Genomic DNA, 22,289 nt, shown 5'->3' on the forward strand with positions numbered 1-22,289 from the left:
CTTCCTTTACTATCCTGGGATGCAACCCATCAGGCCAGGAACATAGCAGACTTTTGCTCCATTCGTTTCCGAATACTTTTTCTCTGGTGTAGTTATTGTGATTATTCCCTTCCCCTTTTGCCTTTGATTATTTAGTATTTGTGGAATGCTATTACTGTCTCCTACCATGAAGACTGACTCGCAGTATTTATTTAACTCCTCAGCCATTTCCTGACTCCCCATCATTATTTCCGCAGTCTCATTCTCTCAGGAACCGACGTCCACTTCAGTGCCTCTCTTCATTTTTAAGAATTGAAGGAAACTCTTGCTGTCCATTTCTATATTACTTCCTAGTTTATCCTCATGGTATATGTCCTCCCTGTTTTTGCTCATCTACTGTTTTTTTTCTGAAAACGTTCCCACACCTCTGGGAATATATTTGCCAAGATACGTTTTGACTTTGAGTTTAAGACTATATTTAACTTGGCAGAGCTGCCTCACAGACTAGTTAAGCACCGACCTGACATAGTCATACTCACAGAATCATACCTTACAGACAATGTTCCAGACAGCACTGTTGCCATTCCTGGGTATGTCCTGTCTCACCAGTAGGACAGATCCAGCAGAGGCAGCGGCACAGTGGTATACATTCAGGAAGGAGATGCCCTGGGGGTCCTCAACATGGACTCTGTTGAGAACATGAAGACAACATGAGGTCCCACAGCTTCAGGATAAATATGGGCAATGTACCGGCCACCATCCGCTGATTACAATGTACCGGCCACCATCCGCTGATGAATGATGTACGCCTCCATGTTGAACACCACTTTGAGGAAGCACTGAGGGTGGCAAGGGAGCAGATTATGCTCTGGGAGGGGTACTTCAATGTCCATCACTAAGAGTGTCTTGGTAGTACCACCACAGTCCGAGCTGGCCGGGCCCTAAAGGACATAGCCGCTAGACTGGGACTGCAGCAGGCGGTGAGGGGACCAACCAGAGGGAAGAACATATTTGACCTCATCCTCACCAATCCGCCTGCTGAAGATGCATCTGTCCATGACAGTATCAGTAGAAGTGACCACCGCACAGTCCTTGTGGTGACAAAGTCCCGTCTTCACATTGAGGATATTATCTCCATCGTGTTGTGTGGCATTACCACTGTGCTAAATGGTATAGACTTCAAACAGATCTTGAAACTCAAAACTGGGCATCTATGAGGCTATGTGGGCCATCAGCAGCAGCAGAATTATATTCAACCACAACCTGCCACCCTCATGGCCACCACTCTACCATTACCACCAAGCCAGGGGATCAACACTGGTTCTATGAAGAGTGCAGGAGAGCACGCCAGGAACATTAGACATACCAAAAAATGAGGTGTCAATCTGATGAAGCTACAACACAGGACTTCTTGTGTGCCAAACAGCATAAGCAGCAAGTAATAGACAGAGCTAAACGGTTCCATATCGAACACATCAGATCCAAGCTCTGCAGTTCTGCCACATCCAGTCACGTATGGTTGTGGACAATTAAACAATTCACTGGAGGAGGAGGCTCCACAAATATCCCCATCCTCAATGATGGAGGAGTGAAGCACATATGTGCAAAAGGCAAGGCTGAGGTATTTGCAACAATCATCAGCCAGAAGTATCGAGTGGATGATCCATCTCAGTCTCTTTCGGAGGTCCCCAGCATTACAGATGTCAGTCTTCAGTCGAGAAATTCTCTCCACGTGATATGAAGAAACGGCTGAAGGCACTGGATACTTCAAAGGCTTTGGGTTCTGACAATGTAGGGACAATAGTACTGATAACTTGTGCTCCTGAACTTGCCGCACCCCTAGCCAAGCTGTCCCAGCACAGCTAGAACACTGGCATCTACACTGTCGCAAATTGCCCAGGCGTGTCCTGTACACAACATGACAAATGCAATCCAGCCAATTATCACACTGGCAATCTACTCTCCATGATCAGCAAAGTGATGGAAGGAGTCATCAGTAGTGCGATCAAGTGGCACTTACTCAGCAATACCCTTCTCTTGGATGCTCGGTTTGGGTTCCGCCAGGGTCAATCTGCTCCTAACCTCATTACAACCTTGGTTCAAACATGGGCACAAGAGCTGAATGTGAGAGGTGAGAATGACTGCCCTTGACATCAAAGCAGCATTTGATAGAGTATGGCATCAAGGAGCCCTAGGTAAACTGGAGTCAATGGGAATCAGGGGAAAATGGTCGTGGTGTTTGGAGGTCAATCATCTCAGCTCCAGGACATCACTGCAGGAGTTCCTCAGGGTAGTGTCCTAGGCCCAATCATCTTCAAACCCAGGTCCACAGGTCATTATCCTGGGTATCTGGATCATTAGTCCAGCGACAAGCCAACTACGCCACCATCTCCCCTATACACTGCCTCTTAAACTGGGATAACTGAGTGAATCGCTTCTCACACATGAAGCAAATGAATGGTCTCTCCCCAGTGTGAACCCACTGGTGATTCAGCAGGGTGGATGACTGAGTGAATCTCTCCCCACACACAGAGCAGTGAATGGTCTCTTCCCGGTGTAATCTGGTGTTTCAGCAGGCTGAATGATTGAGTGAATCCCTTCCCAGACACGGAGCAGGTGAATGGTCTCTCCCCGGTGTGAATTTGGTGGTGTTTCAGTAGGCTGAATGAGTGAATCACTTCCCGCACACGGAGCAGGTGAATGGCCTCTCCCCACTGTGAATTCGCTGGTGAGTCAGCAAAAGCTTGTTACTTTTAAAGCTCTTTTCCCAGCTGGAGCATTTAAACGGCCTCAAGTCAGAGTGAAGAAGTCGGTTTGAAGTGAGGTCAGTTAGTTGACAATCCCTTCTCACAAATAGAGCAGATGAACAGTTTCTTGCCGGTGTGAGTTCTCTGGTGTTTATGTAAGTTGGATAGCTGAGTGAATCCTTGACCACATTCTGAGCAGATGAATGGCCTCCCCCGGTGTGACTCCATTGATGAATTTCCAGCACAGACAGGGATCTGAATCTCTTCCCACAATCCCCACATTTCCACGGTTTCTCCATGGTGCCAGTGTCCTTGTGTCTGTCCAGATTGGCTTCAAGAAGACCACCATCATACCGGTGCCAAAGAAGAACCAGGCAGCGTGCCTCAATGACTACCGTCCTGTGGCCCTGACTTCAGTGATAATGAAGTATTTCGACAGGTTGGTCATGAAGCGCGTCACCTCCATACTCCCAGAACGCCTTGATCCACTGCAATTCGCATACCGCCACAACCGGTCCACAGCAGATGCCATTTCTCTGGCCCTACACTCATCCCTAGAGCATCTCGACAGCAAGGACTCCGACATCAGACTCCTATTTATTGACTACATATCCGCCTTCAACACCATAATCCCAGCTAAGCTCATATCAAAGCTCCAAAACCGACAGTCTATCCCTCAATGCCAGCAAAACTAAAGAGCTGGTCATTGGCTGCAGGAAGCAAAGTACTGTACACACACCCCTGTCAGCATCAACGGGGCCGAGGTTAAGATGGTTAGCAGTTTCAAATTCCTATGGGTGCACATCTCAAAAAATCTGTCCTGGTCCACCCATGTTGACGCTACCACCAAGAAAGCACAACAGCGCCTAAACTTCCTCAGGAAACTAAGGAAATTCAGCATGTCCACATTAACTCTTGACAACCTTTGCAGATGCACCATAGAAAGCATCCTATCGGGCTGCATCACAGCCTGGTATGGCAACTGCTCGGCCCAAGATCGCAAGAAACTTCAGAGAGTCGTGAACATAGCTCAGTCCATCACACAAACCTGCCTCCCATCCATTGACTCCATCTACACCTCTCATGGCCTGGGGAAAGCGGGCAGCATAATCAAAGACCCCTCCCACCCGGCTTACTCACTCTTCCAACTACTTCCATCGGGCAGGAGATACAGTAGGCTGAGAACACGCACGGAGAGACTCAAAAACAGCCCCTTCCCGCTGTTTTTTTTAAATAACATTTTATTGAAGTATTTTTTGGTATTGTAACAACAAAATAAACAATGTACATGAAACTATATACATAGTGCAAAAGCTGTTACCCTCCCTTCCAGGTCCCACCTTTAATAACCCCCTACTTTAAGCTAAACTAACCCCCCCCCCGCCACCCCCCACCTTCTGCTGATGATCAATTTTCCACGAAGAAGTCGACGAACGGTTGCCACCTCCGGGTGAACCCTAACATTGACCCTCTCAAGGCGAACTTGATTTTCTCCAAACAGAGAAAGCTAGCCATGTCCGATAGCCAGGTCTCTGACTTCGGGGACTTTGAGTCCCTCCAAGCTAATAATATCCGTCTCCGGGCAACCAGGGTAGCAAAGGCCAGAACGTCTGCCTCTTTCTCCTCCTGGATTCCTGGGTCTTCTGACACTCCGAAAATCGCCACCTCTGGACTCAATGCCACTCTTGTTTTTAACACCCTGATCATGACATCTGCAAACCCCTGCCAAAATACCCTCAGCTTCAGACATGTCCAGAACATGTGGACATGGTTCGCTGGTCCTCCCGCACATTTTGTACACCTGTCTCCCACCCCCAAAAATATGCTCATCCAGGCCCGACTGAACGAACTTGAATTGTATCAGGCTGAGCCTGGCGCATGTTGTGGACGCGTTGACTCTACTCAACGCATCCACCCATAGACCATCCTTTATCTCACCTCCCAGCTTCTCCTCCCACTTGCGCCTCAGCTCCTCGGTCTGCATCTCCTCTGACCCCATAAGTTCCTTGTAAATGTCAGAGACGCTCCCTTCACCTACCCATCCTCTGGAAACTACCCTGTCCTGAATTCCCCTTAGCGGTAGGAGCAGGAAGGTTGACACCTCTTTACGTAGTAAGTCCCCCACCTGCAGATACCTGAATTCGTATCCCCTCACCAACCCAAACTTCTCCTCCAGTGCCCTCATACTCGGAAAGCTCCCCTCTATAAACAAATCCCCCATCCTCTCAATCCCTGCTCTCCGCCATATCCGGAACCCCCAATCCATACATCCCGGGGCAAACCGGTGATTATTACAGATTGGGGACCAGACCGATGCTCCCTCTGCTCCCACATGTCTCCTCCATTGCCCCCGGACTCTCAGGGCCACCACCACCACGGGGCTGGTGGAGTATCGTGCCGATGGGAATGACAGAGGCACAGTTACCAATGCCCCCAGACTGGTGCCCTTGCATGAAGCCACCTCCATACGCTCCCATGCCCACCCCTCCCCCACCACCCACTTCCTGATCATGGCTATATTCGCCGCCCAGTAATAGTTACTAAAATTTGGCAGCGCCAGCCCGCCCTCTCCCCGACTCCACTCAAGCATTACCTTCCTTACTCGTGGGGTCTTGCCAGTGATCACTTTGTTGACCCGTTTAAAAAAGGACCGCGGAATAAAAATTGGGAGACATTGAAACGCGAACAGGAATCTTGGGAGGACTGTCATCTTCACCGTCTGCACCCTCCCAGCCAGTGACGACGGAAGCGCGTCCCACCTTCAGAAATCATCCTTCATTTGGTCTACTCGCCGGGCAAAATTTAATTTATGCAGCCGGTCTCATTCCCGCGCCACTTTGATGGTTAAGTACCTAAAGCTTCCCCCTACTAATCTAAACGGCAGCTCCCCCAATCGCCTCTCCTGTCCCCTTGTCTGGACCACAAACATCTCACTTTTCCCCATATTTAACTTGTACCCCGAAAACCAGCTAAATTCCCCGAGAATCCTCATAATTTCTTCCATCCCCTCTATTGGGTCCGATACATACAGAAGCAGGTCGTCTGCATAGAGCAAGACTCTGTGCTCCACCCCCACCCCACCCCCCCCTCCCGGACCAGCCCCTTCCAGCCCCTAGAGGCTTTCAGAGCAATCGCCAGTGGCTCTTTTGCCAGCGCAAACAACAGTGGGGAAAGGGGGCATCTCTGTCTCGCCCCTCTGTGCAGACTAAAATAGTCCGATGTTGTCCTATTCATCCATACACTTGTCACAGGAGCCTTATACAGCAACCTGACCCAGTCAATAAAACACCGCCCAAATCCGAACCGTCCCAGTACCTCCCACAGATAATCCCATCAAAGATTACCCGATCAAAGACCTTTTCTACATCCATTGCGATCACTACCTCCAACTCCCTACCTTCCGGGGGAATCATGATCACGTTTAACAACCTTCTTACATTGGCCACCAACTGCCTACCCTTAACAAACCTCGTCTGGTCCTCCCCAATGACGTCAGGAACTCAATCCTCAATCCCGGAGGACAAAATTTTGGCCAGCAATCTGGCATCTACATTCAACAGGGAGATAGGCCTATAGGATCCACACAGCTCCGGGTTCTTGTCCCGCTTAAGGATCAGCGAAATCGTGGCCTGTGACAACGTCGGGGGCAGCACCCTTCTTTCCTTTGTCTCATTGAACATCCTCAACAACACCGGCCCCAATATCCCAGTGAATCTTTTATAAACCTCCACTGGGTACCCGTCCGGCCCCAGGGCTTTACCCGACTGCATGGCCTTCAAGCCCTCCACTATCTCTTCCAGCCCGATCGGGGCCCCCAGCCCTTCTACCACCTCCCCGTCCACCTTTGGGAAATTCAGCCCCTCCGAGAAGTGCCTCATCCCCTCCGGCCCGGTAGGGGGTTCTGACCTATACAGCCTACTGTAGAAATCCCTAAATGCCTTATTCACCCCTGCTGAATCTCCAACCAGGTTCCCATCTCCGTCATTTACTTTCCCTATCTCCCTGGCTGCCTCCCCCTTTCTAAGCTGCTGTGCACGCATTCTACTGGCCTTCTCTCCATACCCATAGATCGCCCCCCTCGCCTTTCTCAGCTGCTCCACCGCCCTCCCTGTGGTTAACAAGCCAAACTCCGATGTAGCCTCCGCAATTCCTTTAAAAGCCCTGCCTCTGGGGTCTCCGCCTACCTCCTATTGATCTGTAGTATCTCCTTTACCAGTCGGCCCGTCTCTGCCCTGTCCACCTTCTCCCTCTGGTCTGCGATTGTGATCACCGAGTACCCCGTGTCCACCACCCCTGTCAATAAGGCCCTACTCACCTACTCAAAAACAAAGAAGTCAATCCGGGAGTACACTCTGTGCACGTGTGAGTAGAAGGAGAACTCCTTCACCCTCGGCTGCCCAAATCTCCATGGATCCACCCACCCTCCCCCCCCCCCCCCCCCAAATCTGCTCCATGCACCCTTTTAGTTCCTTTGCCATTGCTGGCACCCTGCCCGTTTTCAAGTTTGACCGGTCCAAGCCAGGGTCAATAACTGTTGAAGTCCCCTCCCATGACCAACTTTGCGAGTCCAGGTCCGGTATCTTCCTCAGCGGCCTCTTTATAAACTTCACATCATCCCAATTTGGCACGTACATATTTACTAATACCACCTGCACCCCCTCCAGTTTCCCACGGACCATAATGTACCGACCTCCCACATCTGAGACTATTCTACCCGCCTCAAACACCAACCGCTTATTGATCAGGATCGCGACCCCTCCAGTCTCTGAGTCTAGTCCCGAGTGAAAGACCTGACTGACCCAGCCTTTCCTCAATCTAATCTGATCAGTTACTCTAAGGTGCATCTCCCGCAACATTACCACATCCACCTTCAGTCCCCTAAGATGCGCGAACACACATGCCCTCTTGACCGGCCCATATAACCCTCGAACATTCCAGGTGATCAACCTAGTTGGGGGGCTCATTGCCCCCCCTTTCACCGATCAGCCATCCCCTTTTTTGGGCCCACCTGCAGCCCATGCTCCGCACCTCCACCAGCCCGCCCCCAGACAGCCTCCACCCCCAACCTCCTCTCTGTCCCTTAGCCCAAATCCCTCCTTCGTCAGCAGAACATTCACCCCCTCCCTCCCCCTAGTAACAACACTCTGTAACCCAAACCCTTTAATAAACCGAACATATGCAACACCCCCCCCCCCCCCCACTGCGCTTCCATGAGCAAGCCCACCCAGCTCGCTTGGTGGCCCCCATCCCTGGCGCTGGATAGTCTCACACCTATTGTTCCCTCACCACCCTCCCCTCACTCATACAAACTAACTCCAACATCATACAATCCCCACACAATTGCCCGACAGAAAACACCAAAATCTAAACAAGCAGACCTCCATCCCCCAACAGTGCAAATGAAAACCTTAACTCACTCAGCTCTACCGCTGGTCCCAGATCAATGCAAAATGCATTACAAACAGCTTCCAGAAATAAGAAACTTTTTTTAAAAAAAGAACAGAAAAACCAAAAAAAAACATGAACATTGCAGCAAAGTTCAAAAGTTTTCGGTCCACCACCAGTCCTTTCCTTTTTGCGAAGTCCAGCGCGTCCTCGGGCCACTCAAAATAAAAGTGCTGCTCCTCATGCATGACCCAAAGATGGGCTGGAGACAACAGTTTGAACTTCACCTTTTTCTTAAACCTGATCTGGTTGAAGCCTGCTCTTCTCCTGGCCACCTCCACACTCAGGTCCTGATAGATCCGCAGGATACTGTTATCCAACTTACAGCTCCGTGTCTGCTTGGCCCACTGTAGAATGCGCTCCTTATCCAAGTACCTGTGGAATCTCACGACCATTGCCCTCAGGGGGTCTCCCATTCATGGCTTCCTCGCGAGCGCTCTGTGAGCCCTGTCCACCTCCAAGTGTCGGGGGAATGCCCCATCCCACAGCAGCTTCTCAAACATGTCCGTGATGTATGCCCCAGCGTCCGCTCCTTCAGACCCCTCCGGGAGCCCAACAATTCTCAATTTCTGCCGGCGAGACCTGTTCTCTTGGTCCTCCACCTTCTCCAGGGGCTTCTTCTGCTGGTCTCTCAGCATCCCCACCTCCAACTCCACCGCAGTTTGATGTTCCTCCTGCTCAGCCAGTGCCTTCTCTGCCTTCTGGATCGCCCAATCTTGGGCGTCCAATCTAAGCTCCAGCCGCTCAATTGACTCTTTTATTGGGTCCAAGGTGTCCAGTTTCTGCTTAGCAAAGCCTTCCTGAATAACTTGCATCAGCTGCTCCAGAGGCTGCTGGGTCGACAAACCAGAGGTCCGGTCCTCCACCATGCTGTCTCCTGCTGCAGCTTCAGCCCAAGCCTTCTCTGTCTTTCTGTTTCTGCCTTGATGAGCACGTCTAGTCCTTCTCTCCATGCACCAATGTGGGAATTCAGTACACAATTGCCTCTGTCATCAGTTTTACAATTCAAGTCCGGTAGAAAATTGGGGGAAAAGGCCCAAAATGCTGACTCGAGTGGGAGCCAGCAAATGTGTGACTTACTTCTTCATAGCCGCCCCCAGAAGTCCTCTTCTTCCCGCTGTTACCAGACTCCTAAACAACCCTCTTATGGACTGACCTCATTGACACTACACCTCTGTATGCTTCATCCGATGCCGGTGCTTACACAGTTAAATTGTGTGCCTTGTGTTGCCCTATTATGTATTTTCTTATATTCCCTTTTTTTTTCAAGTACTCAATGATCTGTTGAGCTGCTCGCAGAAAAATACTTTTCATTGTATCTCGGTACACGTGACAATAAACAAATCCAATCCAATCCAACCCAATGATCAGTTGAATCCTCGTCCACACACAGAACACGTGTACAGTCTTTCCTTGCTGTGAATGGTGTGATGTTCTTTCAGGCTGTGAAACTGGTTAAATCTCTTTCCACAGTCAGTTCACTGGAACTTTCTCACTCGGGTATCGCACTGATATTTGAAATCTTTGCCCACAGACAGAACAGACAACACATTGAAAGTTTGTGCATTTTAGGTCGTAATGAATTGAATGACACTGTCAGATCTCAATATGATGTTTGGTTCGAGTTGCCCAGCTGCCAAACCTCCCATTTTAATGCTCTGAAAAAGAGGTTTCCAAAAATGATCACTGTACGAATAGGATAGAAATTCACAACAGATCATTCTAGTTTCTATAGAACCTTCTTTCCTCTCTTGCTCTCCCCAAGCATATGGTCCAGTCAAATAAAAAGACCAAAATCAGCTAGAAATCCCAACAAAAGTGTAGGGAACTTTCCTAACTGAACCAGAATATTGTTCCCAGTGTCTCTGAAACAGCTGTCCGCTGAGGTGTGGTTGTGGAAGGTGTCAAGCATTCCACTGGTTGTGGGAGGTGTCAAGCATTCCGGTGGATACCGCATGCTCCCTCTGCAGAGCCACTGGGAATAGACAAAACCACGCAACACAGTCGGCGCCAGAGTAACCACCCACCCACCTCCAAGGTCCTCACCCAGCTACAATTCACTGTTTTAACCAGGCCCAAGATTAGATTCAAGATCTTACGCTCAGCACAAGAATACTAGATATTATAGATTGTAAGATCCACAAACTCTGCCAATATGGCTGCAACTTAACAGGTTATTATGGGCATTAAACTGTGGGCAATATTCGATTCTGTGACCAATAATTAGTTAAACACAGATCTGAATAAGGAAACTTTGAGCCACCTGTGAAGTTTAAATGTCTCGTTGTGTCAGGATGAACCAGCGTTTGAGGAATATGAAATCTCTGGACTGTTTGTCTCCAAGTGCCGTATTGAACACAGGAGAATGAGCTCGAATTGGGATAGAGATAAGCGTGAGTGAGCATCGTAAACTGCTATTGTATCGGAGTGTTCTGGGTCCCAGAGTTTTAACTCTGCAGTTAATTGTCAGGGATGCAGTATAATAAACCCTGAACAAAGCAAATGTGTGTGTGAGAAGCATCTGAAGCACCAGGAACCAGCTGAACCAGCAGAGCTGAATGTCTCCCAGTGCAGCCACAGTACTGAACTTATTTCAGCTTCCAAGTCCACCTGAGAACCAACCTCCTGGCGATTCATCAACAAGAAGCTTCAGAGCCTCATGAGAATTATCTGTTTCTAAAAAACCTTGGCTCCAACTAAAGGACCAGCTCAACAAGAAGACAACAGACCTGCAGAGATATAAAGATTGCAGTCTACATTCCATTTTGATCATTACAGCTTCAACTTGATCTGTACCTAATTTCTGTGTATGTGTCAGTGAGTGTGAAATAGACGAGAAACTGAGATGTTCAAACATCCAGGAAATTGTGTGATAATAAATAACCTCCTTTCCTTTAAAAAATCACCAGTAAGCTTGCTGCTGAAATGTATTTTAAATAAAGAAATATCACTCTGAGGGGACGAAAATATCACACAAACATCCTGATAATGAACTGGAAAGGACCACGAAATGTAATCAAACGCTGTATAACCCCCTTCAGGTAGCTATATAGATGCTGCAGCCTCTCACACTGAATGTATCCGTGATTCAGGCTACAAAGATCAGCTGGAGCCTGGGAGTGGGTGAAACTTAGTAAAAACCTGTTTCGCTGCCTTTTTCTCACCGGCACTAGGACCCGGCTGGGAACAGAAACCTTCAGGCCCCGCCCACTAGCTGTTGCGTCAACAAGACGCCAGCGCATGCGCTCTGTTTCCCCAAGATGGCGGCTGTGAACCAGGGCCTGGTCTCGGGAGAGAGCTGACCGGCGGTGATGTGACCTGAGGATCACCACACCTCAGGCAAGGGGCCAGGTTGGGAAGGCGGTGCCTTCAGGAATAACGGGGAAGGTGATGTTTGGTCAGTTGCTGCAGTCTGTGTAGTGAAGGTGCTGTCACAGTGGTGTGAGGTGAGGAAGTACAGGATTATCACCCAGCAATGATCAATTAAGGGGAATGTAAATCCAGCTCAGGCTGCTTTCAGATTGGAAAGGGAGCTAAGGTGTGTCCTCAGAGCTGGTGAATGTAGTGTCTTTGGTAGTTTCTCTATAGACTGAGGGCTGAGCGGTGACAGGCCTGGGTTACCGGCCGCCATCTTTACAGTGGACCATGTGCCACAGGGCGCATGCGCTGCGAGCCTGGACCGGATGCCAACTCTCCCGGATTCACTGACTGGAGTCTCCAGGATTTTTTTTTCTCATAAATTTAGTATATCCAATTAATTTTATCCAATTAAGGGGCAATTTTGTCTGGCCAATCCACCGACCCTGCACATCTTTGGGTTGTGGGGGCAAAACCCACATAAACATGGGGAGAATGTGCAAACTCCACACGGACAGTGACCCAGAGCAGGGATCGAACCGAGGGTCCTCAGCGCCGTGAGCCATCAGGGATAGCCCACTGTGCTGCCCCCGAATTTTATTTTGATCATTTGTGGAAGTCACTGGCTGGGTCAACATTTATTGCCCATCCCTAATTTCCCTTGAACTGAGTGGCTTGCTCGGCCATCTCGGAGGGCATTTAAAGAGTCAACCACATTGCTGTGGTTTGGAATTGTGTCAGCCAGACGAGGTAAGGATAGATTATTTCCTTCACTGAAGGACATGAGTGGACGGATGTGTCTTTACAACAATTGACAATGGTTTCATGGTCATCAGTAGACTTGCAATGAATTCAAATTTTACCTTCAGTCTCGGTGAGATTCATACTTAGGAAATCATTAGGACAGTGGAAAATATTTTTGGATCTTTGGAAAATGATTAGGATAGTAAAAAATATTTTTTTGAACATTTCTCTTAAGCGGATATAAATTATTGAAAATGGGATAAAGGTTGATTGGCTGACAGTCAAACACTGTCCTGTGAGGTAATTAGTCCTTTTGCTTCCCAATTGGCCGAGGAAGGCAGTGTGTCACAAGGATGGATGTGTTGACCGATTAATGGCTGGAGGATGGGGGCAGGTCATGTGATCAAACCTCCAGGAATACATTTAATCAAAGTTGGCGAGGAGAGAATGTTGTGAATTTCTATCTTAAACTGACAGTGAGGTTTCTGTAAATTTACAGGATACTGGAATTGGAGGTTTAACAGACGGGAAACGCAAACCAAACGTCACATTGCAATCTGACAGAGTCACTCGGTTCATCAGAACCTGAATATCAGCAGCATCTGGGTGTGGAAGGTAAAAGGTTTGTCTGTTCTGTCTGTGAGGGAAGATTTCAGGTCTCCGTGTGATTAGAAAAGCCCCGAGATTCACAAACCCTGGTTCGACCAAACCTGGAGAACTGTGTTCAGTTCTGGACAACAAACCTGAGGAAGGATAGAATGGCCTTGGAGGGAGTGCAGCACAGATTTATCTGAACCCCCCGGGGTTAAATTACAAAACTAGATTGCACAAAAAAATCTGTAATTGTGGGACAGAGAAAAGCATTCGGTCCATGCCAGCTCTCTAATCGACATGGTAGCACCATTGCTTCGCAGCGCCAGGGAACCCGATTTCTTTCCCGGCTTGGGTCACTGAATGGGTGGAGTCTGCACGTTCTCCCCGTGTCTGCGTGGGTTTCCTCCGGGTGCTCCGGTTTCCTCCCACAAGTCCCGGAAGATGTGCTTGCTAGGTGAATTGGACATTCTGAATTCTCCCTCTGTCTACCCAAAAGGTGCCGGAATGTGGCGACAAGGGGCTTTTCACAGGAACTTCATTGCAGTGTTAATGTAAGCCTACTTAGAACATAGAATAGTACAGCACAGAACAGGCCCTTCGGCCCTCGATGTTGTGCCGAGCATTGTCCAAAACCAAGATCAAGCTATCCCACTCCCTGTCATTGTGGTGTGCTCCATCTGCCTATCCAATAACTGCTTGAAAGTTCCTAAAGTGTCCGACTCCACTATCACAGCAGGCAGTCCATTCCACCCCCGAACCACTGAGTAAAGAACCTACCTCAGAAATCCCTCCTATATCTCCAACCCTGAATCTTATAGTTATACCCGTTGTAACAGCTACCTCCACCCGAGGAAATAGTCTCTGAACGTCCACTCTATCTGTCCCCCTGATCATCTTATAAACCTCCATTAAGTCACCTCTCATCCTCCTCCACTCCAAAGAGAAAAGCCTTAGCTCCCTCAACCTTTCCTCATAAGACCTATTCTGCAAACCAGTCAGCATCCTGGTAAAATCTCCTTTGCACCCTTTCCAATGCTTCCACATCCTTCCTATAATGAGGTGACCAGAACTGCACACAATACTCCAAATGTGGTCTCACACAATCATGTATAGTTGCAGCATAACCCCGCGGCTCTTAAACTCAAGCCCCCTTTAATAAACGTTAACACACTATAAGCCTTCTTCACTGCTCTATCCATTTGAGTGGCAACCTTCAGAGATCTGTGGACATGAACCCCAAGATCTCTCTGTTCCTCCACATTCCTCAGAACCCTGCCATTGACCCTGTAATCCGCATTCAAATTTTTTCTACCAAAATGGATCACCTTGCACTTATCAGGGTAAAACTCCATCTGCCATTTTTCAGCCCAGCTCTGCATCCTATTAATGTCTCTTTGCAGCCGACAACAGCCCTCCACCTCATCCACTACTCCACCAATCTTGGTGTCATCAGCAAATTTACTGACCCACCCTTCAGCCCCCTCCTCCAAGTCATTGATAAAAATCACAAATAGCAGAGGACCCAGCACTGATCCCTGTGGTACACCGCTGGTAACTGGTCTCCAGTCTAAACATTTTCCATCCACCACCACCCTCTGTCTTCTATGTGATAGCCAGTTACTTATCCAATTGGCCAAATTTCCCATCCATCCGACACCTCCTTACTTTCTTCATGAGCCGACCATGGGGAACCTTATCAACGCCTTACTAAAATCCATGGAAACAACATCAACTGCTCTACCTTCATCTACACACTTTGTTACCTCCTCAAAGAATTCAATCAAATTTGTGAGGCAAGACCTACCCTTCATGAATCCGTGTTGACTATCCCAGATTAAGCTGCATCTTTCCAAATGGTTAAAAATCCTATCCTTCAGGACCTTTTCCATTATCTTACCGACCACCAAAGTAAGACTAACTGGTATATAATTACCAGGGTCATTCCTGTTCCCTTTCTTGAACAGAGGAACAACATTCGACACTCTCTGGCACTATCCCCGTGGACAGTGAGGACCCAAAGATCAAAGCCAAAGGCTCTGCAATCTCATCCCTTGCCTCCCAAAGAATCCTTGGATATATCCCATCTGGACCAAGGGACTTGTCGACCCTCAGGTTTTTCAAAATTGCAAATACATTCTTCCTCATCTACCTCCTCCAGCCTACCCGCCTGTATCACACACTCATCCCCAAAAACATGGTCCCTCTCCTTTGAGAACACTGAAGAAAAGTATTCATTCAACGCCCCTCCTATCTCTTCTGACTCCATGCACAAGTTCCCACTACTGTCCTTGACAGGCCCTACCGTCACCCTTATTTCTCACATAAGAGTAAAATGCCTTGGGGTTTCCTTGATACAACCCGCCAAGGACTTCTCATGCCCCCTCCTAGCTCTCAAGCCCTTTTTTCAGCTCATTCCTTGCTACCTTATAACTCTCAAGCGACCCTACTAAACCTTGTTTTCTCATCCTTACATACTCTTCCTTTTTCCTCTTGACAAGACATTCAACCTCTTTTGTGAACCATGGTTCCCTCACACGGCCATTTTCACCCGGCCTGACAGGGACATGCCTATCAAGGACACGCAGTATTTGTTCCTTGAACAAGCTCCACTTTTCATTTGTGCCTTTCCCTGACAGTTTCTGTTCCCATCTTATGCTCCCTAATTCTTGCCTAATCGCATCATAATTACCCCTCCCCCAATTATAAACCTTGCCCGATCGTCTGGCCCTATCCCTCTCCATTGCAATAATGAAAGACACCGAATTGTGGTCACTATCTCCAAAGTGCTCTCCCACAAACAAATCTAACACTTGGCCCTGTTCATTACCCAGTATCAAATCCAATGTGGCCCCCCCTCTTGTCGGCCTATCCACACTGTACAAAAACTGCCCCATCTGAACTGTTCGACTTATAGAGGTTCCAATCAATATTTTGAAAGTTAAAGTCATCCATGACAACTACCCTGAGACCTCCACACCTATCCATAATCTGTTTTGCAATTTCTTCCTCCACATCTCTATTACTATTTGGGGGCCTATAGAAAACTCCCAACAATGTGACCGCTCCTTTCCTATTTCTAACTTCAACCCACATTACCTCAGTAGGCAGATCCCCTTCAAACTGCCTTTCTGCAGCCGTTAAACTATCCTTGATTAACAATGCTACTCCTCCACCTCTTTTATCACCTTCCCTACTCTTACTGAAACATCTATACCCCGGAACTTCCAACAACCATTCCTGTCCGTGTTCTAACCATGTCTCCGAAATGGCCACAACATCGTAGTCCCAAGTACCAACCTACGCTCCAAGTTCACCTACCTTATTCCGGATGCTCCTTGCATTGAAGTAGACACACTTCTACCTATCTTTCTGTCTGCCGGTACACTCCTGCGACCTTGATACCCTCCTCAGTACCTCACTACTCTCAACACTGGCTTCTGGACTACAGCTCGTTTTCCCAGCCCACTGACAAATTAGTTTAAACCCCCCCAAAGAGCCGTAGCAAATTTCCCTCCCAGGATATTGGTGCCCCTCTGGTTCAGGTGCAAACCGTCCTGTCTGTACAGATTCCACCTTCCCCAGAATGTGTTCCAATTATCCACGTACCTGAAACCCTCCCTCCTACACCATCCCTGCAGCCACGTGTTTATCTGCACTCTCTCCCTGTTCCTCACCTCACGAGCACGTGGCACCGGCAACAAACCAGAGATGACAACATGGTTTGTCCTGGCTCTCAGCTTCCTCCCTAGCTCCCTTAGTTCCTGGTTTAAATCCCCGTCCCTTCTCTTACCTATGTCGTTGGTACTGATGTGTACCACGACTTGTGACTGCTCCCCCTCCCCTTTAAGGATTCTGAAAACATGGTCCGAGGCGTCATGGACCCTGGCACCCTGGAGGCAACATACCATCCGTGAGTCTCTTTCGCTGCCACAGAACCGTCTATCTGTCCCTCTAACTATCGAGTCCCCAATAACTATTGCTCTCCTGCTCTCCCTCTTTCCCTTCTGAGCTACAGGGACGGACTCAGCGCTGGAGATCCGTTCACCGTGGCTTACCCCTGGTAGGTCGTCCCCCTCAACAGTATCCAAAACGGTATACTTGTTACTGAGGGGAACGACCACAGAGGGATCCTGCACTGACTGCTTCCTCCCAGCCCCTCTCACAGTCACCATCTTGATTCTTCGGAGTAACTACATCCCTGAAGCTACTTTCTATGACCACCTCTGCCTCCCGAATGATCCGAAGTTCATCCAGCTCCACCTCCACCTCCTTAACGCGGTTTCTGAGGAGCTGAAGATGGGTGCGCTTCCCACCAGTGAAATCAGCAGGGACACTGACGGCGTCCCTCACCTCAAACATTCATACTTGTGAGACTAATAAAGATTACTGTTATTATCTGGAACAATCCAGTCAGTATCATTCTCCTGCTTTATCCCTGTATCCTAACAGCTTTATTTCTCTCAGGTTTCTATCCAATTTTTTAAAAAATCATTCATTGGTGTCTATTTCTGCTCTGTCATAGGCAGCAAGGTTCAGGTAATTGCCACTGGCTGTGTAAAAACCTTCTTCCTCATACCTCCTGGACCATTTACATGCATAGATACGGAGCAACGTAGAAAATAGGAGCAGGAGGGGACCATTTGGCCCTTCGAACCTGCTCCACCATTCATTACGATCAGAGCAGATTGGGCTCAATAGTCTAATCCCGCTTTCCCCCAGATCCTTTGATCCCCTTCACCCTCAGTGCTGTATCTAACTACTTCTTGAAAACATGCAATGTTTTGGTCTCAATTCTTCCTGTGGTGATGAATTCCACAGGCTCACCACGCTCTGGGTGAAGACATTTCTCCTCACCTCTGTCCTAAATGGTCTGTCATAGAACATAGAACATACAGTGCAGAAGGAGCCCATTCGCCCATCGAGTCTGCACCGACCCACTTAAATCCTCACTTCCACCCAATCCCCGTAACCCAATAACCCCTCCTAACCTTTTTGGACACTAAGGACAATTTAGCGTGGCTAATCCACCTAACCTGCACATCTTTGGACTGTGGGAGGAAGGCGGAGCATCCGGAGGAAACCCACGCAGACACGGGGAGAACGTGCAGACTCCGCACAGACAGTAACTCAGCAGGGAATCGAACCTGGGACCCTGGCGCTGTGAAGCCACAGTGCTAGCCACTTGTGCTGCCCGTGCTATCCCGTATCCTCAGACTGTGACCCCGGGTTCTGGACACACCCACCATCGGGAACATCCTTCCCGAATCTAATCTGTCTCGCCCTGTTAGAATGTTATAGGTTTTTTAAAAATATAAATTTAGAGTGCCCAATTCTTTTTGTCCCAATTAAGGGATAATTTTAGCATGGCTAATCTACCTACCCTGCACATCTTTGTGTTGTGGGGGTGGGACCCACACAGACACAGGGAGAATGCGCAAACTCTACATGGACAGTGACCCAGGACCGGGATCGAACCTAGGTCCTTGGTGACGTGAGGCAACAGTGCTAACCACTGCGCCATTGTGCAGCCCATTTGCCTTCTTTACCGCATGCTGTATTTGCATGCTTCCATACAAACTAGGAGCAGGCCACTCGGCCCCTCGAGCCTGCTCCTTACACACAAACTAGGAGCCAGCCTCTCGAGCCTGCTCCTTACACACAAACTAAAGTCAGCCCCTCGAGCCTGCTCCTTACACACAAACTAGGAGTCAGCCCCTCGAGCCTGCTCCTTACACACAAACTAGGAGTCGGCCCCTCGAGCCTGCTCCTTACACACAAACTAGGAGTCGGCCCCTCGAGCCTGCTCCTTACACACAAACTAAAGTCAGCCCCTCGAGCCTGCTCCTTACACACAAACTAGGAGTCGGCTCCTCGAGCCTGCTCCATTATACAATAATTTTAACCTCAACTCCATATTCCTGCCGACCCCGATAACCTTTCACCCCCTTGCTTATCGAGAATCTATCCATCTCTGCCTTAAAAATATTCAAGGACTCGACTTCCACTGCGTTTTAAGGACGCAAGATCTAAGTCATAGAATCCCCACAGTGCAGAAGGAGCCCAAGTCAGCACCAACCCTCCGAAACCCCCCCCCCCCCCCCCCCCCCCCCCCATCCCACCCTGCCCCATCCTCACATCCCACCCAACGTGCACATCCTTGGAGATGAAGAGGCAATTTAGCACCTAACCTGCAAATCTTTGAACTGTGTGAGGAAACCGGAGCACCCGGAAGAAACCCACACAGACAAGGGGAGAATGTGCAAACTCCACACAGTCATCCAGGGTCAGGCGTGAACCTGGGTCCCTGGTGCTGTGATGCAGCAGCGCTAACCACTGTGCCACCCCCTCTTTTACAACCCTCGAGCGAAAAAAAAATCCTCATCCCCATCTGAAATGGGTGACCCCTCACTTTCCAACAGTGACCCCCTTGTTCCAGATTCTCCCACAAGAGGAAACATCCTCTCCACATCCACCCTGTCAAGACCCGTCAGCATCTTATATCGTTCAATCCAGGTTTTACCCAAAACTTTGAATCTGTGTCCCGGCTGCTTGTACGATCAGTGAATGGAAACAGAGTGTCTTTGTCCACCCGATCGAAACCTGGCATAATCTTGTGTCCCTGAATCAAATCTCCCCTCAACCTCCTTTGCTGGAACCATTCTGGTAAATCTCCTCTACACCTTCTCCAAGAACCTTCACATCCTTCTTGAAGAGTGGTGACCAGAGCTTTATAAAGATTCATAGAATAGAATTAGAACCATAGAATTCCTACAGTGCAGAAGGAGGCCATTCGGCCCATCAAGTGTGCACTGATTCACTGAAAGGGCACCCTGCCTAGGCCCACACCGCTACCCTGTCCCTGTAACCCCATAGCCCCACCAAACCTGCACATCCCTGGACACTAAGGGGCAATTTATCAAGGCCAATCGATCTAACTTGCTCCCCTATCAGCCTCCCCAAACAGGCGCCGGAATGTGGCGACTAGGGGCTTTGGGGCTGGTATAGCACAGTTGGCTAAGAAAGCTGGCTTGTAATGCAGAATAAGACCAGCAGCGCGGGTTCAAGTCCTGTACCGGCCTCCCCGAACAGGCGCCGGAATGTGGCGACTAGGGGCTTTTCACAGTAACTTCATTGAAGCCTACTTGTGACAATAAGTGATTATTATTATCATTATTTTTTGGTCTGTTGGAGGAATCCTGAGCACCGGGTGGAAACCCACGCAGACACGGGGAGAAAGTGCAAACTCCACACAGACGGTCATCAAGGCCAGAATTGAACCCGAGTCCTTGGCACTGTGAGGCAGCAGTGCTAATCACTGTGCCACCAGAAGCATAGTTTCTGTGTCAGTTATGAAGCTCAAGGTCGAATTTGCTTTGCCAACTACTCTCTTAATATGTCTTGTAGATATACAAAATCCCTCCTCACCTCTTCCTCTCTCCTCCCAAAGAGGCCAGTTGGGTTTTTACAACAATCCAGCTGTTTTTATGGTCCCTTGAAATGACCAGATTCATTCAGCTCAATTTCACAACCTGCCTTTGTGTTTTTGTGGGTTCTCTCTCACTCCCTATTTTCTGTTTTCAATCAGTTTCACAGGGTGTTCGAAGGTGAGACTTCAAGATCCGGAAACACAAACCAAGCATCACATCAGGGTCTGACAGAGTCCTCAATTTATCATTTCTGAATATCATGAGATTTTGAACATGGAAGGAAAAAGCATCGTTCACAGTGGGGAGAAGCCGTATACGTGTTGTGTGTGTGGACGAGGATTCAGTCAATCATCAGGCCTCACAAGACACAAATGCAGTCACACTGAGGAGAAACCGTGGAAATGTGCGGACTGTGGGAAAGGATTCACTTATCCATCCAAGCTGGAAACTCATCGACGCAGTCACACTGGGGAGAGACCATTCATCTGCTCCACGTGTGGCAAGGGATTCACTCAGCCATCCGCTCTGTCCACACACCAGCGACTTCACTCCAGGGAGAGACCATTCATCTGCTCCACATGTGGGAAAGGATTTACTATTTCAGCCCACTTGCTGAGTCACCAGCTAGTTCACACTGATGAGAAACCGTTTCAATGTCCAGACTGTGGGAAATGCTATAAAAGATCTGGGGATCTGATGTGCCATCAACGTGTTCACACTGACGAGAGACCATTCAGGTGCTCTCAGTGTGGGACTGGGTTCAGACGATCATCTAACCTCACTGTACATCAGCGAACTCACACAGTGGAGAGGCCATTCGTCTGCACCAAGTGTGGGAAGAGATTCACTCAGTCATCCGACCTGCAGAAGCATCAGCGAATTCACACTGGGGAGAGACCGTTTCAATGTCCAGACTGCGAGAAGTGCTATAAACGTTTTGGGGAACTGTTACAACATCAACGTGTTCACACTGACGAGAGACCGTTTAGGTGCTCTCACTGCGGGACTGGGTTCAGACGATCATCTCATCTCACTGTACATCAGCGAACTCACACTGGGGAGAGGCCATTCATCTGCTCAGAGTGTGGGAAGGGATTCATTCAGTCATCCGAACTTCTGAATCACCAGCGAATTCACACTGATGAGAGACCATTTCATTGTCCAGACTGCGGGAATTGTTATAAACGTTCTGGGGAACTGATGCGCCATCAACGTGTTCACACTGACAAGAGACCGTTTAGGTGCTCTCACTGTGGGACTGGGTTCAGACAATCGTCTCATCTCACTGCACATCAGCGAATTCACACTGGGGAGAGGCCATTCGCCTGCTCCTGGTGTGGGAAGGGATTCACTCAGTCATCCGCCTTGCAGAAGCACCAGCGAGTTCACACTGGGGAGAGACCGTTCACCTGTTCCAAGTGTAGGAAGGGATTCGCCACTTCATCCCTCCTGCTGAAACACCAACGAGGCCACAAATAACAACAGTGATTGGATTTTGCTGTTCCTCACATTCAGGACTGAACCATGTTCATTTGGGTCTCTTTCTGCTGATAACAAAATCCAGCCCATTTACAGGGGCTAATATTCTGGCTAAAAGTCAAATAAATTAGATTTGTGTGACATACGCAGTGTGCTGAAACTTTTTAATTACTCTGACACAAATTAGTTCCTTTTGAAGTAATCTCGCTCTCCCGTCTCTTCCATCCTCACCTCCAACAAGAAGTGTGAGGAGCTTCTTTGTGACTGAGATTGAGTAAATCCGATCAGCCGCCTCTGCTGCTTCCCTCCCTTCAACGAGCCCACCGGACCAAACTGTCTCTAAATGTCATCCTTTCCCGAGCCCTGAACCCACATCTTTCTCTAGTTTCTCTCCCATCTCCCCTCATGCCCTCTCAGAGCTCATCTTGTCCATGAGACCCAGCTCCTGCTCCATCGACCCTATTCCCACTGAGCTACTGATCAGCGAACTACCCTGTGTCCATGGATATTGTCAACA

At 48.8% G+C, this 22,289-nt stretch overlaps 1 protein-coding gene across 3 annotated transcripts; it reads left to right on the forward strand.

Moving 5' to 3' along the window:
* The first annotated feature begins 11,424 nt into the window (after positions 1–11,424).
* LOC140418444 (uncharacterized) lies at positions 11,425–21,915 on the forward strand. Of its 3 annotated transcripts, none has more exons than XM_072501919.1 (3): positions 11,425–11,510; positions 12,772–12,887; positions 20,452–21,915. In XM_072501919.1, exon 3 carries the CDS (start codon positions 20,567–20,569, stop codon positions 21,770–21,772), a length of 1,206 nt encoding a protein of 401 aa, XP_072358020.1. In that variant the 5' UTR covers positions 11,425–11,510; positions 12,772–12,887; positions 20,452–20,566; the 3' UTR covers positions 21,773–21,915. The 3 variants fall into 3 exon arrangements, with proteins under 3 accessions (XP_072358020.1, XP_072358021.1, XP_072358019.1); XM_072501920.1 differs by lacking the exon at positions 11,425–11,510 and adding an exon at positions 11,533–11,617 and having other exon boundaries at positions 12,772–12,894; XM_072501918.1 differs by lacking the exon at positions 11,425–11,510 and adding an exon at positions 11,533–11,617.
* The last annotated feature ends 374 nt before the right edge of the window (positions 21,916–22,289 follow it).

This window comes from Scyliorhinus torazame, chromosome 5 (genome assembly GCF_047496885.1).
Source record: "Scyliorhinus torazame isolate Kashiwa2021f chromosome 5, sScyTor2.1, whole genome shotgun sequence".
NCBI classification, from domain to species: Eukaryota; Metazoa; Chordata; class Chondrichthyes; order Carcharhiniformes; family Scyliorhinidae; genus Scyliorhinus; species Scyliorhinus torazame.

What these genes read in the sequence shown, in the direction of transcription:
- LOC140418444 (XM_072501919.1), top strand. Translation starts at nt 20,567, where the DNA reads ATGGAAGGAAAAAGCATCGTTCACAGTGGGGAGAAGCCGTATACGTGT.